The sequence below is a fragment of the Anolis carolinensis genome, chromosome 2, assembly GCF_035594765.1.
Source record: "Anolis carolinensis isolate JA03-04 chromosome 2, rAnoCar3.1.pri, whole genome shotgun sequence".
Lineage (NCBI taxonomy): Eukaryota > Metazoa > Chordata > Lepidosauria > Squamata > Dactyloidae > Anolis > Anolis carolinensis.
This window is the reverse complement of record NC_085842.1, coordinates 176,123,451-176,140,318: the sequence shown is the minus strand read 5'-3', so window position 1 is coordinate 176,140,318 and position 16,868 is coordinate 176,123,451. Positions and strand designations below refer to the sequence as shown.

Here is a 16,868-nt window from a genome sequence, read left to right as displayed (position 1 = left end):
GAAGAAAATATTTCTTCCTAACGGACGAGCTAAAACGCCTACAAATTAGGTTCAGATGGGAGAGACAGGAAGGCTTAATGTTAACTTATAAGGACGAGAAGGTTTGGATAAAATCAGAGGAAAAAGCCGATGAATTTTACAGAAAGTTAAAGGAGGACCAATCAAAACAACAACCACCAAGCTGGGAAAAAAATCCAAAACAGTCAAAGAAGAGAAGAGAAGAGTCGCCAAAGGACATCCAAACACCTCTGTTTACCAGGAACGATCCAAAGGAAGCGTCGGATGAGGAGGAGGGAGCAGCAAGTGACATAGCTACAGATGAGTAGTTTTTTAAGCTCAATAAAGATTTTTTCTAACAACATTAATGGTTTAAATTCTCAAATTAAAAAAAAAAGGTTGTTTAACTATTTTGCAAAAAATAAGTATGAGGTTATAGCTTTGCAGGAAACGCGTATTGCCAATAAGCATATTAGGCATTTAACAAATAATAAATTGGGCTTCGCCTTCCATTCTCTAGATGGGAAAAAGAAAAGAGGGGTCTCATTGTATATAGATGAAAAATTAAAACCAGAAGAGGTATTCAGAGACAGTGAGGGAAGAATGATCGCGGTCAAAATAATATTAGATCGGGAATCTATCCTAATCTGTAATGTCTACATGCCAAACGGGCCAAAAAGAAAATTTATTAAATTATTAAGGGAAAAATTTAATCAAGCAGAAGCGGATCACTGGCTAATAATTGGCGACTTTAACGGTATTATAGATAATAACTTAGATAAATCAACACAAAAAAGAAGTAAACAAAAGAAGGAAAAGAAATCACTCCCGAAAAATTTTCTACAGCTAGTAGAAGAATTCGATTTATTAGATACATGGAGAATTAAAAATCCTAAACAAAAAGATTTTACACACTATTCAAATAGACATAAGCTATGGACAAGGATAGACATGATTTGGGCCTCAAAAAGTTTGATATCTAAAATACAAGAAACAAGAATATTGGCAAGAGATCTATCAGACCATTGCCCAATAATTATGTCAATCAACAGAAGTAAGTTAACAAGATACTGGAGATTAGATGATAATTTGATAAAACAAGAAGGAGACATTGAGAGGGTAAGACAAATGACTAAAGAATACTTCTTACTAAACGATAATTCCAATACCAATCCACAAATTATTTGGGACGCATACAAGGCATACGCTAGAGGGTTTTTTATACAACAAAAGGCAAGGAAAAATAGGATCAAAAACCAAAAGATACAAAAAATACAAAGAGAAATCGAGGAATGGGAAAAAAATTGAAATTAGACCCAGGAAAAAGTAATATATCAATAAAATTAAATTTTTTACAAAAAGAAAAAATGAACCTCCAATTAGAGAATCTGGCTAAGCAACTAAAGTGGACTAGGCAAAATGCCTACGAAAACGCCAACAAGCCAGGAAAATGGCTAGCTAGAATAATAAGGAAAAAAACAAACAAACAGCAAATTGTTAATATTAAATCAAATGGAAAAATTATATGTACAGATGATGAAATAATAGCTGAATTTGAGAAATTTTACAAAAAACTGTATAAAAAAGATGAAATCAATTTAGAAGCTATAACAAAATATATTTGTAAACAAAAGTTATCAAAAATATCGGAAGAGGATAGATTTAACTTAAATAGAGAAATTACAGTAGAAGAAATCAAAAAAGCTATAGCAAAATTAAATTCAGATAAAGCCCCAGGTCCGGATGGATTCACCGCCGGCTTTTACAAAATTGATGAGGAAATAATATTGAAATACCTAAAAAAAATAATGAACATAGCTCTAAGCGAAGGCAAAATACCAGATTCGTGGAAAAAAGCCGAGATAGTTCTGTTACATAAAGAGGGAACAGACCCAAGTAACGTAAAGAATTACCGCCCCATATCATTACTGAACAATGATTATAAAATTTATACCAAGGTATTGGCAGAAAGATTCACAAAATTCTTAAATGAATGGATTGCGGAAGATCAGACAGGCTTCCTGCCCAACAGGAGCACAAAAGACAATATCCGGATTGTTATTGACACCATTGAATATCTTGAACAAAACCACCAAAAGGAAGTCGGCCTCTTAGCATTAGATGCGGAGAAGGCTTTCGACAATGTAAATTGGGATTTTTTTAAAATATTATTTGGAGAATTGGACATGGGAAACCAATTTCTAAACGGGATTAATGCAATCTATGAAAAACAATATGCAAAAATAAAAATAAATGGCAGGCTGACGGAAGAATTCGAAATTCAAAAAGGAACAAGACAGGGCTGCCCACTGTCCCCCTTAATCTTTATATTTACTTTAGAAATTTTATTGAGATCAATAAGAAAAGAGGAAAATTTAAAGGGTATAAAAATAGAGAAACAAGAATTAAAGGTACGAGCCTTCGCCGACGACGTGATTTGTATATTAGAAAACCCAAAAGAAAGAATAAAAGATTGGTTAGAGAAAATAGAGGAGTATGGGACCCTGGCTGGCTTTAAAATTAATAAGGAAAAAACAACGATCTTAACAAAGAATATGTCAAACAAAAGTCAGGGGGAACTTAAAGATATTTCGGGATTAAAAATTGTCAAGAAATTTAAATATTTAGGAATCTGGATAGGAAATAGAAATAATCAACTATTGGAACTTAATTATGGAACGAAATGGAATGAGATCAAAAGGGACCTAGAAAATTGGAAAAACCTAAATATATCATTATTGGGTAGAATAGCAATAATAAAAATGAATGTATTGCCTAAATTATTATACCTTTTCCGTAACATCCCCATCATTAGAGGCAAAAAATTATTCAACGATTGGAATCGCGAACTAAACAAATTTATCTGGAAAAATAAAAAACCTAGAATTAAATTTACCACGATGACTACCCCAAAAGAAAGAGGGGGATTTGACATTCCAAATTTAAATTTATACCATGAAGCATGTGCGTTAGATTGGATAAGAGATTGGGTAAGATTGGAAAAAATTAAAATACTATCACTAGAAGGAAGCGACCTGAGATGGGGATGGCATGGTTACTTATGGCAAGACAAAGCGAAAATAGATAAACAATTTGGTAACCACTTTGTTAGAGCAGCATTATTGGCAACCTGGCAAAAATATAAGAGATTTCTTTACGAAAAAACCCCACTTTGGTTGTCTCCGTTAGAGGCAACGCAACGTAGGTTGCTCGGCTGGCAAAAATGGCCGACGTATTCGGAAATTATTAAGAAAGCAGAGGCGGGGATACCTATACCCCCGATGAAAGAATGGGAGGACATTAAAAAAGAATATAAGAATGTCACATGGCTACAATATCATCAATTAAAAGAATGTTATAAAAAAGATAAAAAATTAGGTTTCAGTACCACTACAAATTTTTGGGACAATCTGCTGAAAAGGGAGAAAAAAGTTATAACAATCCTTTATAAAAAACTGCTTGAATGGAATACGGAATCCGAAATAGTCAAAGAATCAATGATAAAATGGTCCAGGAACCTGGGAAGACCTATAACTATAGATGAATGGCACACTATATGGAATAAAAAAATTAAATTATGCTACTCTACTGATCTAAAGGAAAACTGGCTGAAAACAATACACAGATGGTATTTGACGCCTAAAAAATTAGGATTTATGTACAAAAATAGAGATAATAGATGTTGGCATTGTAGGGAACGAGTAGGATCATATTTCCACATGTGGTGGAATTGTAAGATAATAAAAAAGTATTGGAAAACAATTCACACAGAATGTAAAAAGATATTAAAACTGGAATTTGAGTGCAAACCGGAATATTATTTACTAGGTCTATATAACTTTAAAGAAGGGGGGATAACAACTCCAGAGCAAGAGAAGAAGAATAAGGAAAGACTATTTACATATATGGTAACGGCCGCCAGACTTGTGATAGCAAGAAACTGGAAGGACGGAAAAAATCTCTCAAAAGAATTGTGGCTGGAGAAACTAATGGATATTAAAAACATGGACAGACTAACCTTCCTGATCAAAAAAACTACGGGAAGACCAATGAGAGAAACAAATTGGTCACCCCTGGAAGAATATCTTCAATGATGATGAAATGAAGAAACTACATGTTTGAAGATGGAAGCTGGTTGATTGGAAGTCATGTACCCCTCCCCCCTATCCTACCCCCCTAGGATAGGGCTTTCCCCCCCTTCCCTATTTACCTATTGCCCTTCCCCTCCCCAATCACCTATTCCCCAATATTTCCCTCCCTTCCTTTTCCTATACTTCCCCTCACATACATGAGTCATATCCTCCTCCCTCACCCTCCCCCACAATTCATTGTAAAACCTCAATAAAAAAATTATTTAAAAAAAATAAATAAAAAAACCACATACAAGATAAAGTGTTAAAATCATGGATTGGGTTCAAAGGATCTAGGCCAAAGTGCTAAAAATGCAAATATATCATGTCATCAGGGAAGGGTGGCCACTCAGCTATGATGGCTATAAAGTGCCATTATAATACTGGGGAAGGCATACACTGTCAAATGGACAACAGGTCGATCATACAGAGATCAGTCACCAAAAGCCTCTCGGAAGAGCCAAGTCTTCAGGCTCGTCCAAAAGGAGAGGAGGGTAGGGGCCGGCCTATTCAACTTGTACGCAGAACACATCATGCAACATGCGGGGCTTGAGGAATCCAAGACCGGAGTTAAAATTGCTGGAAAAAACATTAACAACTTTAGGTATGCAGATGATACCACTCTGATGGCTGAAAGTGAGGAGGAGCTGAGGAGCCTTATCACCAAGGTGAAAGAAGAAAGTGCAAAAGCTGGGTTGCAGTTAAACGTCAAGAAAACCAAGATCATGGCAACTACACCTATTGATAATTGGCAAATAGAGGGAGAAAACGTGAAGGCAGTGACAGACTTTATATTTCTAGGCGTGAAGATCACAGCAGATGCAGACTGCAGCCAGGAAATCAGAAGACGTTTACTTCTTGGGAGGAGAGCAATGGCCAACCTTGACAAAATAGTGAAGAGCAGAGACATCACACTGGCAACGAAGGTCCGCATAGTCAAAGCAATGGTATTCCCCATAGTAACCTATGGATGTGAGAGCAGGACCATAAGGAAGGCTGAACGAAGGAAGATAGACGCTTTTGAACTCTGGTGCTGGAGGAAAATCCTGAGAGTGCCTTGGACCACAAAAAGATCCAGCCAGTCCATCCTCCAGGAAATACTGCCCGGCTGCTCACTGGAGGGAAGGATATTAGAGGCAAAGCTGAAGTATTCTGGCCACATCATGTGGAGACAGGAAAGCTTGGAAAAGATCACGATGCTGGGGAAATGGAAGGAAAAAGGAAGAGAGGCTGACCAAGGGCAAGATGGATGGACGGTATCCTTGAAGTGACTGGGTTGACCTTGAAGGAACTGGGGGCGGTGATGGCCGACAGGGAGCTCTGGCGTGGACTGGTCCATGTGGTCATGAAGAGTCGGAGACGACTAAGCGACTGAGCAGCAGCAGGCATCATTTTAATTGCCAAGGCTCAATGCTGTGGAATCCTGGGATTTGTAGTTTGGTGAGGCACCAACACTTTTTCGCAGAGAAGGCTAAAAACATTGTAAAACCACAACTCCTATGATTCCATAGCATCAGGTTATGGCAGTTACAGTGGTGTCAGACTTCATTAATTCGATGATGATGATGACGATGAGAACAACAACTTTATTTTTATATCCCGCCACCATCTCCCCAAGGGGACTCAGGGCGGCTCACATGGGGCAAGGCCCAACAACACAATTAAAATGAAAAATTACATAAAAATGCAATTCACAGTATAAAAACAAAATAAAAACAGAATAAAAACAGCAATATTGTAGCAATAAAGAATGACTTCAACCGGCAACCAAACACAGTTTCTGTTACAGTAGAGTCTCACTTATCCAAGCCTCGCTTATCCAAGTTTCTGGATTATCCAAGCCATTTTTGTAGTCAATGTTTTCTATATAGCGTTATATTTTGGTGCTAAATTCGTAAATACAGTAATTACAACATAACATTACTGCTTATTGAATTGCTTTTTCTGTCAAATTTGTTGTAAAACATGATGTTTTGGTGCTTAATTTGTAAAACCATAACCTAATTTGATGTTTAATAGGCTTTTCCTTAATTCCTCCTTATTATCCAAGATATTCGCTTATCCAAGCTTCTGCCGGCCCATTTAGCTTGGATTAGTGTGACTCTACTGTATTTTCATGGGTGGTTGGACTAAATGAAACAGTACAGGATAGGTTGATATCTAAAGTGCATAATCATTAAGACACTTATTATTTATAAGACTGTATTAAAGTGCAGGATAGATTGTTAATCCCCTTTGGGGCTGGTTATCTAAAAGACTGTCTATAGTGTAGATGCTCCTTAAGTCTCACTGCTGTATTGTCTTTCTTGGACCAGCAAGTGGCTCGATGCCTTTATATTGCAATTTCCCTGTTTACTGAGAAGAATTAGATCTTGGAATGGTTTGGAAGGAAGGTTTGGACTATATTTCCCATTGTCCTCCAGCCAACATGGCCAAGTACCAAGCTCTGGTTCTTTCCTATTTTATTTTAGAAGCTTCTTCTGAAGTTAATGATGTTTCTTTTGCAGCATAATCCTCAAGACTCTATAAGAATTTGTAATATTTTAAAGTAATGTGTATAAGGGTAGTAGCAATAAAGAATTAGATGTAATAACTAGAATTTAGTATGATGTGTCTCCCTCTAGCCCCTCAACCCTCTTCTTCCCGGACAATATACTAGATATTTAATCTAAGAGTTAATCTTCTAACAATGGCTCCACTACCCCCACCATCCCCACCCTTTTTTTCTTTCTTTCCCTTTTACCCAACTGTTCTAGTATGTATGTATATGTGTGTGTGCATACTAACATAACTGCCACCCCATGGCAGCTAAGGTCTAAGGGAAACTAGAACAAGGGCTGAACATTTTCAGCAACTTGGTCACTTAAATTGGTCCAGGTATACACTCGCTCTGTGCCATAATGTTTTTACTGACTATCATATTTAAATTTTTTGTTTTTCTAATGTGGAATTTTATATTATAATGTATATGTTATTGTCAGGGGCCCCTGGTGGTGGCGCAGTGTGTTAAAGCGCTGAGCTGCTGAACTTGCAGACTGAAAGGTCCCAGGTTCAAATCCCGGGAGCGGAATGAGCGCCTGCTGTTAGCCCCAGCTCCTGCCAACCTAGCAGTTCTAAAACATGCAAATGTGAGTAGATAAATAGGTACCACTCTGGCGGGAAGGTAAGGGCGCTCCATGCAGTCATGCCGGCCACATGACCTTGGAGGTGTCTACAGACAACGCCGGCTCTTTGGCTTAGAAATGGAGATGAGCACCAACCCCCAGAGTCGGTCACGACTGGACTTAAAGTCAGGGGGAAACCTTTACCTTTACCTATGTTATTGTCATTTTATACTTTTGATAACCACCCTGAGTCCCTCTGGGGAGAGAGGGCAGTCTAGAAATATATTATTATTATTATTATTATTATTATTATTATTATTATTATTATTATTATTATATGTATTGAGTCAAACCAGGGAACATTCAGGCAAGGGAATGTTGGTGATGTTATAAACGCAGAGATGGATTGGACCAGGCTGTTCCTCTGCTTGAAGGGGACGGTTCACTCATATCCCATTCCTCACTTCAGCCGCACAATTACTTACTTTGAGTCCAGTGCATCAAAACTCTCAAGAATACCTTAAACTGTATGCATGAGTAGAATAATGGAACAATGAGCATTCCCAAAGCTAAGCAGCCCCTGGCTCTCTGCTGCACCTTCATGCATTGTAAAATTGCAAAACCTTAGCAGATCCATAAGACTGTCATGCCAAAATATGAACTGGCTTGATCGTGATGAATTACTTTTCAACTCAATTTCAAATGAACTGCATTCCGAAATTACATTTAAATCACAAAGGTGTGCTTGGTGGCAGAACCTTTGTGTCCCTGGCAGGAGGCATGGCCACATTGCCAGATCTGAGAAATTGCCGTTAGTACCTATATTGAGGAGGCATTTTGACCATGTCACCCAGCAGAGAGTGTCTGCTTATTTATGCACACAGGTCCAGGAGTGACGGCTTTTTGCCAAGAGCTTAACATGGTACGTGCAGGACAAGGTTTTATGGACTGCAGGCAAGCTTGCACTCCATAAAAGTACATTTTAAGAACACCTCACTTGGCTTCCTTGTTGCCCAGACTTGATGCACTTCACTGTTTCCTGATCTACTTACAAGCCAGGAGGTTTGCTGACTTTTACAGTAGACTTGTGGCCTGTATGCTCACTATCTTTATGTCACAAGTTAAGACCACAAAGCTCCCCTTAGTTATCTCTATATATAAAAGAGTGATGGAATCAGGGCACCGGACAAAACAACAAAACTACAGGCCCCCCAACCTCGAAATTTGACAACACAACCCATCATCCACGGCTCTAGGTTGATACAAAAAAAAGAAAAGAAAAATAAAGTCCTAATTAGAGGGAGAGGAATAATTATTTTTATCCAATTGCTGCCAGTTAGAGGGCTAAGCTCCACACATAGACCCCCTCTAACATAAAGACAACCATACAACACACATTCAATACCACCACTACCTCAACAATTTCTCACCAACACCACCAGACGCCACAGCAATGCGTGGCCAGGTACAGCTAGTGCTTACTAAAGCAAAAAGAAGATAAGAACAGAAATGTTCATCTCAGCCCTCTGGTACACCATACAATTCAAGAAGTAATTTATATAATCCTACATAAAGGCCCAGTGATTTCTTTCCTTCACTAATATTGGTGGTTTCTGACAACTGTTTGCCTTCTAAAAACCATTTGAATGCTTTGATATAGTAGAGATAGAGTAAGAAAAATTCTCTCCCATTCGAGTACTCTTCTATATAGCCAAACATAATCAACAGTCAGAAGGAAATATAGTAGATCCCTAAAGATCAGATTGTGGGCACCTGGTGGTGGCGCAGTGTGTTAAAGCGCTGAGCTGCTGAACTTGTAGACCAAAAGGTCCCAGGTTCAAATCCCAGGAGCGGAATGAACGCCTGCTGTTAGCCCCAGCTCCTGCCAACCTAGCAGTTCGAAAACATGCCAATGTGAGTAGATCAATAGGTACCGCTCCGGCGGGAAGGTAACGGTGCTCCATGCAGTCATGCCAGCCACATGACCTTGGAGGTGTCTACGGACAACGCTTGGCTCTTTGCCTTAGAAATGGAGATGAGCACCAACCCCCAGAGTCAGTCACGACTGGACTTAACGTCAGAGGAAAACCTTTACCTTTAAAGATCAGATTATTTATGGTTGTTTAGTCCAGTTAGATTAACCTGCCATGGAATGCCCTGGCATATCTGAGACAGCAGTAATTGACATAACTTGTGGGATCAAGGGTTAAGATCCTACATAGGAATTGTACTTGTGCTATGCAACCCTTGTGCTATGTCAGTGGCAGCCTTGTACAACTGAAGCAAGATGACAAATGCATATTCAAGTGCAGTATGCACCTATGCATAGATGAGCAATGCATGTAGGTTTGATTTATCTGCCCATTCAACAATAGCTCCATTGATGATGCTTTGCCAGTATTATAATGCACTTTATTGACTATTTTAGCTGTGGATCTACCTCTCCCAATTTTGAAATATTCTGCACTTTGGCCCAGATCTGTGTATTAGTCTCCTGTTTTTAACATTTTATTCTGTATGTTGATTTTTATGATTGTTTTATTGTTGCTGATGTTTTATTGTTGGGATATTTGTTTTATTGTCTTGTTGTTGTTGTTACATTGTTGTGTTGAGCAAGGCCCCATGTAAGCCACCCCGAGTCCCTTCGGGGAGATGGGGCGGGGTATAAGAATAAAGTTATATTATTATTATTATTATTATTATTATTATTATTATTATTATTATTATTATTATTATTATTATTTGGATGTAATATGCCTGAATGTTCATAGAGAATGTGTGTCTATATGTACAAGGGCATTGCATATGCTGCTCTGTTTCCGCAGACATCTTGCATGAGACAGAAGGCTCCAACTGTTTCTCCGGGGAAACATGTGTATGTGTGTAAAGCACCAGTCAAGGAGTTTAGTCACAACAATCTCATGCTGGAATGTTTTTCTGATGGGTAGATGTCTGCAAAATTCTCCCAGCAGCCTCTCCACCAAAGTAATTCCCGTTCACCCCAGACATAGATCCAGCACATATATGATCACTCCCTCATGCAAAGGAAATTGTGTCACGATGTTGGAGATGGAGACGAGGTTGAAGGGAGATGTATCATGGGCCACTGACCTGTTTTCTCTGTCACCAGAGAAATTACAGTACTTTGTCTCTCTCTCTGTCCTTCAGAGCGCAGGTGTCATGTCTGTCTACCTGTTCATGAAGCGATACACGGCTGAAGAGATGTACCGGCCTCACCCTGGCTTCTACCGCCCACGGCTCAGCAACTGCTCTGACTACTCGGGCCAGTTCCTCCACCCGGACGCCTGGGTCCGTGGCCGCAGTCCTTCGGACATCTCCAGCGATGCTTCCCTCCAGATGAACAGTAACTACCCTGCTCTGCTGAAGTGTCCTGATTATGACCAGATGTCCTCCTCCCCCTGTTGAAGGACAACGGACAACCTCTCCATTTAGACATGAAAAAGTTGGCAGAGGATGTTATGTCCTGAATTTTGTACTTTTTTGTTTTTTCAAAAAGCCACTCGTACAGGACAGCCCCTCTCTGTTTATAAATGTAGTGAATGATATTATTACTTAGAGGTATAGGGAGGGGGATGGTGCTCTCCTGTCAGTACACGTGTGTGCGTCTGGTAAAAAAGCAGGGCTGGTTTTGATCCTGGACCTGGTCCATAAGCCCAGATCTCTTGGACGGAGAGAGAGAGAGATCGCAGGTATGGAAGAGAGACAGGATCATTCTTAGTGGAAGCCCGATGCCAAAAAGGCACCAGTAAGAAAAACAAATAAGTATCCTGTGATAGGCCACAAAGGTTTGTGGATTAGTATCCTTTTAATGTCAAACATATTCCTAGAGCAAGGAGTAGATGTACATCGCTAGAGCATAACCATTAGGATGGAATTTTGTTTTCAAAGACATCTGATCATGGCATTTCAAACCAACATGAACAGCATGGCTATATGTATGTCTACTCAGATGTAAATCCCATTGTGTTCAGTGGAATTTGTTGGCAGCTAAGTGGGTGTAGGATTGCATCCTAAGAACCCTTCCTCTTGCCTTCATTTTATTATCATATAAGGTTGGATTTGCTCTCAGAAACAGACGATTAACGCTCACCAATCATCACTTTCCAGCCTGATTCTACTGGGCCTCCTTCCAATTTGGCAAGTTCACAACTAGGTCAAACCCTCTGCACTACAAATACAATCTCAAAGGGGGAAAAGTGCCTGATGCTTGGCTACAATAAACAAGTTCTTCTCTCTCCCCCAATAACACATTCAGAATATTATAGATTAGATACTGTAATAATACGTTAAAATCCATTCACCTCATGCCATGTAGATGGACATCGCAATTGTCTCATTCAGAACGGCCTGAACAGGATTTATTATACTCATTTATTTATATTCCCCCCCCCCCAGAATAAAGCCCAAATTCTGTGGCATGGCTTTTGTTCATTTTGATCTTTCCTTTCTTTGAGGCATTTTTCTTTCCAGCAGAACTGTTTGTGTTAATTGCTTTGTATGTAAGAGGATTGATTGGTCATGTAGCATTCAGCTCTTCTCTTTGTAAGTAAAGTATGCAGAAAAGAAAGACTTATATGTATATAATAACCTGCCTGAAGAATAAGATTGTCCAGAGAAATACAGTGTGTGTATGTATGCATGACTATCTATCTATCTACCGTGTTTCCCTGAAAATAAGACAGTGTCTTATATTATTTTTTAATCCCAAAGATGCGCTAGGTCTTATTTTCAGGAGATGTCTCATTTTTCCATGAAGAAGAATTCACATTTATTGTTGAACAAAAAAATGAACATTTATTCTATACAAACCAACATAACCAAACCAGACAAACTGTGACTTCTGTCAAGAATTTCTTGTTACTACCATTATTTCCATATACAACTGGTATGTACATTTACCAATCCTGCATGCTATGGTGTTTTGTTTGGTGGGCGCCGGGCATGCTTCCAAACAAAAACTTTGCTAGGTATTACTTTCGGGGGAGGCCTTATATTTAGCAATTCAGCAAAACCTCTACTAGGTCTTATTTTAGGGGAAACAGGGTATCTATCTATCTATCTCTCTATCTATCTATCTTTCTATCGGAGTCCCCAGTGGCGCAATGGGTTAAACCCTTGTGCTGGCAGGACTGCTGACCAAAAGGTCAGCAGTTCGAATCCAGGGAGCGGGATGAGTTCGCGTCTGTCAGCTCTAGCTCCCCATGCAGGGACATGAGAGGAGCCTCTCACAGGATGGTAAAACATCAAACATCCAGGCATCCCTTGGGCAACGTCCTTGCAGACAGCCAATTCTCTCACACCGGAAGCGACTTTCAGTTTCTCAAGTTGCTCCTGACATGAAAAAAAATCTATCATCTCTTTCTCTCTCTCCATGCATACACACACAATCTAGTCTGCTGATATTTCACTGCTTTTCAAAATACTGCTGTACAAAGCTTTTTGTATGTTCTTTTTCTTTTTTTCTTTTTTGGGTTGTAATCAAATGCTAATTTCTGGTCTGTTCACAACCTATTTGTATTGTTTCTCATTATTTCATTTTTTAACACATTAAAGAATCTAAAAACATTTGAGTCTTTGCAACAAAGATTTTTGTTCTCACTGAATATCAAGTGCAAATTCACAGATATATACTTTGATGCATTCTTAACCATATATGAAATACACATACTGAGTAGTTTTTCACTAGATGAGCTAATTGAGGATATGTCTTGGATGTGTATGGAATAATGGAACACATCTTCTCATTGTATCTCTGCTTAACTTCTAGGATTCTAATTTCAAATTTCAGGTATTGGGTAAAAAGTGTGATAATATGTTTTCTTATTAAACCCATCTGTCAGGGGTTCTTTGAATACGATTTTCCTGCTTCTTGGCAGAGGGTTGGACTGGATGGTCCACAAGGTCTGTTCTAACTCTATGATTCTATGAAATCTCAAATATGAAAATAACTGTAGTTCGAGTAGAGAACATGACTTGAACACCAAGAAGGATGGCTTACTTATTTCTCTCGAGTGTGGAGAGCGCTCTCTCTCTCTCTCTCTCTCTCTCTCTCTCTCTCTCTCTATATATATATATATATATATATATATATATATATCTATATATATAAAAGAGTGATGGCATCACGGCGATGCACAAAACAACAAATCTTCAGGCCCCCCAAACTCGAAAATTGGCAACGCAATCCATCATCCCCGCCTCCAGTACGAAACAACAAAATATCACACAAACAACAATCACAGGGCCAAAAACCACAACAGACCATGTGCGCCTGCGCCAACACACAATCCTAGAAACGCTTCCCCCCCCCCCCCCGCGCGCGCACACACATTCCCCTCGCCCACGCGCTCAACTTCTCCCTCCTCCGGCACCGCCTCCATCTTACAAAAAAACCTCTTCACCAATCCTTCCCTCCACCACCTTCCCCCCAACGGAACACTCCATCCTCCTCCTTCTCTCCAGGCCTCCGAGGTAAAAAACAAAACAAAAACGGAGAGCCTCCATTCAGCGGCTTCTTCGTCAGCCACCTTTTCCTCTTCCAGACACTATGGCTTCCTTTCTCTCCCCCTCGCTCCTTCTTCCGCCTGCCTCCCGATTCGAGGCGAGATTCCTGAGGGAAGAAGGGAAGAACCACCACCAGCAGCACCTTCCGCCTCAAAATCATTTTCTTCTCCCTTTTCTCCGCACACCCCCTCCCTCTCTCCCTTCCTTCTGCCTTACTGTCTTCCTTTTAGTACTCCTTTCCAAAACTTTCAAATGTTCTCAACTGCTGTGAATCTCAAAGGCTCCTTTAAGAGCCAGCCTCTATTCTGGGGAAACTACAGTTCCCATCATGCTTTGCCATGCCTCTTCCCCAATGGCAGGGAGAGTTTACAACGTTTCCTTAGCTACTGGATGGAAAACTTGCATTCTTCCTCCTTTGGTTATACAACAGACAAGCTTGGGTTATACAAAACCAGCACCTCGTGGCTCAAGTGACTTCACTCCAATCGATATTAAATAACAATCATAAAACAATACATTAATCAGTCAATAAATAGGCAATATACTTTCCTCCTGTTTTTCTCCCAACAGTTTCCAAAAAGCGAACCTCTGAGGATGTGCAAAGTTTCTTTTCTCTGACATTCTGTTCTCTCTATTGTGTATAAGGGGTGGCTTTTAAATACCCCATAATATTATAATGCTATCATCATAATAAGGCTTTTTAATACTCCATACTATAATAATAATAATAATAATAATAATAATAATAATAATAATAATAATAATAACAACAACAACAACAACAACAACACTTAACCATCATTGGATCTTCAAACCAAATCTCATCAGATTAATTACCATTGAATGACCTTACAACTTCAAACCCTGCCTGCTTCCTACTTAGGGGAATCCTTTCTTGGGAGGAATAATAATAATAATAATAATAATGAAAATAAACCTTTCAAATATAATAATAATATTAAATCATAATAATAAACCTTTGGAATATAATAATAATAATAATAATATAATATAATACAGCAGGTTGTATATATACACACACACACACACACACACACTGGTATATATGGATAACCCATACTCACCATACACCATATATAGGTGTGGGATACATACATATATGGAATATATATAGGCAACTTCAGATTATTTCTATGAGAAACAGAATCTATATACATATACACACATTTGTATATGGATACAACGTACAACAGATGCTCAATGTACAACATATGACTACTTCCTACCAAGGGCAACCCTTTGTTACCCAGCTTAAATACAATTGAATATCCTTTCACCTTCCAACCCTTGCTCCTTCCTACCTAAGCTAAACCTTTCTTGACCACTTTTAATACCATTCAATACCCTTACACCATCAAACCGTACTTCCTTCAGACTTTAACTACTAATGGACTTACTGGAAGTTCACTAGACATTATGTGAGCTCAAGATCACACACAATCTTATCCATTTTCTACATATATACAACCATAACACATATACCACGACTTCCTCATTACTTTATTTTCAACACCACCACACTCCTCCACATCAAGACGTAAAGAACAACACTCTGAAAACAGATGAATTCCACACAAGAAACAAACACAGCCACCTAACACATCCCAACAAACGATTCCCCCACTCAGGAATCACCCAGGCTTTGAGGCTGAAAGGCCATTACATGCCAATCATTCCAGCTAATTGAACCATTCATACTTCCGTCCAAACGACCAAAAAAAAGGAATAACCACAAATACTGCATATTCACAACCTTTGGGAAATGACATATACCAACTACCACCAATTGCTCAATACTTTATTTCCCATATCACCAGGCTTCGCCACAGCAACGCGTGGCCGGGCATAGCTAGTATATATATAAAATGATAAAGTTGTTTGCGCAGTGACTATAACAACAAAACTAAACATCCTAGAAATACGAAATTTGGCAACACAATGCAAAAGGCTTGCCTCCAGGTTACAACAACACAACCACATCACAAAACCACAATCCAGACCCACAAAACTCACAACAACGCATCATGCGATAACAACACAACTAAACGCCCCAGAAATACAAAACTTGGCAACACAATGCAAAAGCCTTGCCTCCCAGTTGTAACAACACAATCACACCACAAAACCACACAGGACCCACAAAACTCACAACAACGCATCATGACTATAACAACACAACTAAACGCCCCAGAAATACGAAACTTGACAACACAACGCAAAAGCCTTCCCTCCAGGTTGTAACAACACAACCACACCACAAAACCACAATCCGGACCCATAAAACTCACAACAACGCATCGTGACTATAACAACACAACTAAATGCCCCAGAAATATGAAACTTGGCACACAACTAAACACCCCAGAAATATAAAACTTGACAACACAACGCAAAAGCCTTGCCTCCCGGTTGTAACAACACAACCACACCACAAAACCACAATCCGGACCCACAAAACTCACAACAATGCATCGTGACTATAACAACACAACTAAACGCCCCAGAAATACGAAACTTGGCACACAACTAAACGCCCCAGAAATACAAAACTTGGCAAAACAATGCAAAAGCCTTGCCTCCCATTTGTAACAACACAACCACACCACAAAACCATAATCCGGACCCACAAAACTCACAACAATGCATCATGACTATAACAACACAACTAAACGTCCCAGAAATACGAAACTTGGCACACAACTAAACGCCCCAGAAATACAATACTTGGCAAAACAATGCAAAAGCCTTGCCTCCCATTTGTAACAACACAAACACACCACAAAACCACAATCCGGACCCACAAAACTCACAATAATGCATCATGACTATAACAACACAACTAAATGCCCCAGAAATACAAAACTTGACAAAACAATGCAAAAGCCTTGCCTCCCGGTTGTAACAACACAACCACACCACAAAACCACACAGGACCCACAAAACTCACAACAACGCATCGTGACTATAACAACACAACTAAACGCCCCAGAAATACGAAACTTGGCAACAAAATGCAAAAGCCTTCCCTCCAGGTTGTAACAACACAACCACACCACAAAACCACAATCCGGACCCATAAAACTCACAACAA

The 16,868-nt window shown here is 39.3% G+C and overlaps 1 protein-coding gene across 1 annotated transcript in view; it reads left to right on the top strand.

Annotated features, from left to right (window-relative positions):
* The window catches only part of cacng5 (calcium voltage-gated channel auxiliary subunit gamma 5), a 78,357-nt gene extending 65,540 nt beyond the window's left edge, over positions 1–12,817 (top strand). Inside the window, exon 6 of the mRNA XM_062971146.1 lies at positions 10,400–12,817. Coding sequence (XP_062827216.1) covers positions 10,400–10,657 — 258 coding nt within the window. The 3' untranslated portion in view covers positions 10,658–12,817. The remainder of the gene's footprint in view (positions 1–10,399) is intronic.
* Positions 12,818–16,868: the final 4,051 nt, after the last annotated feature.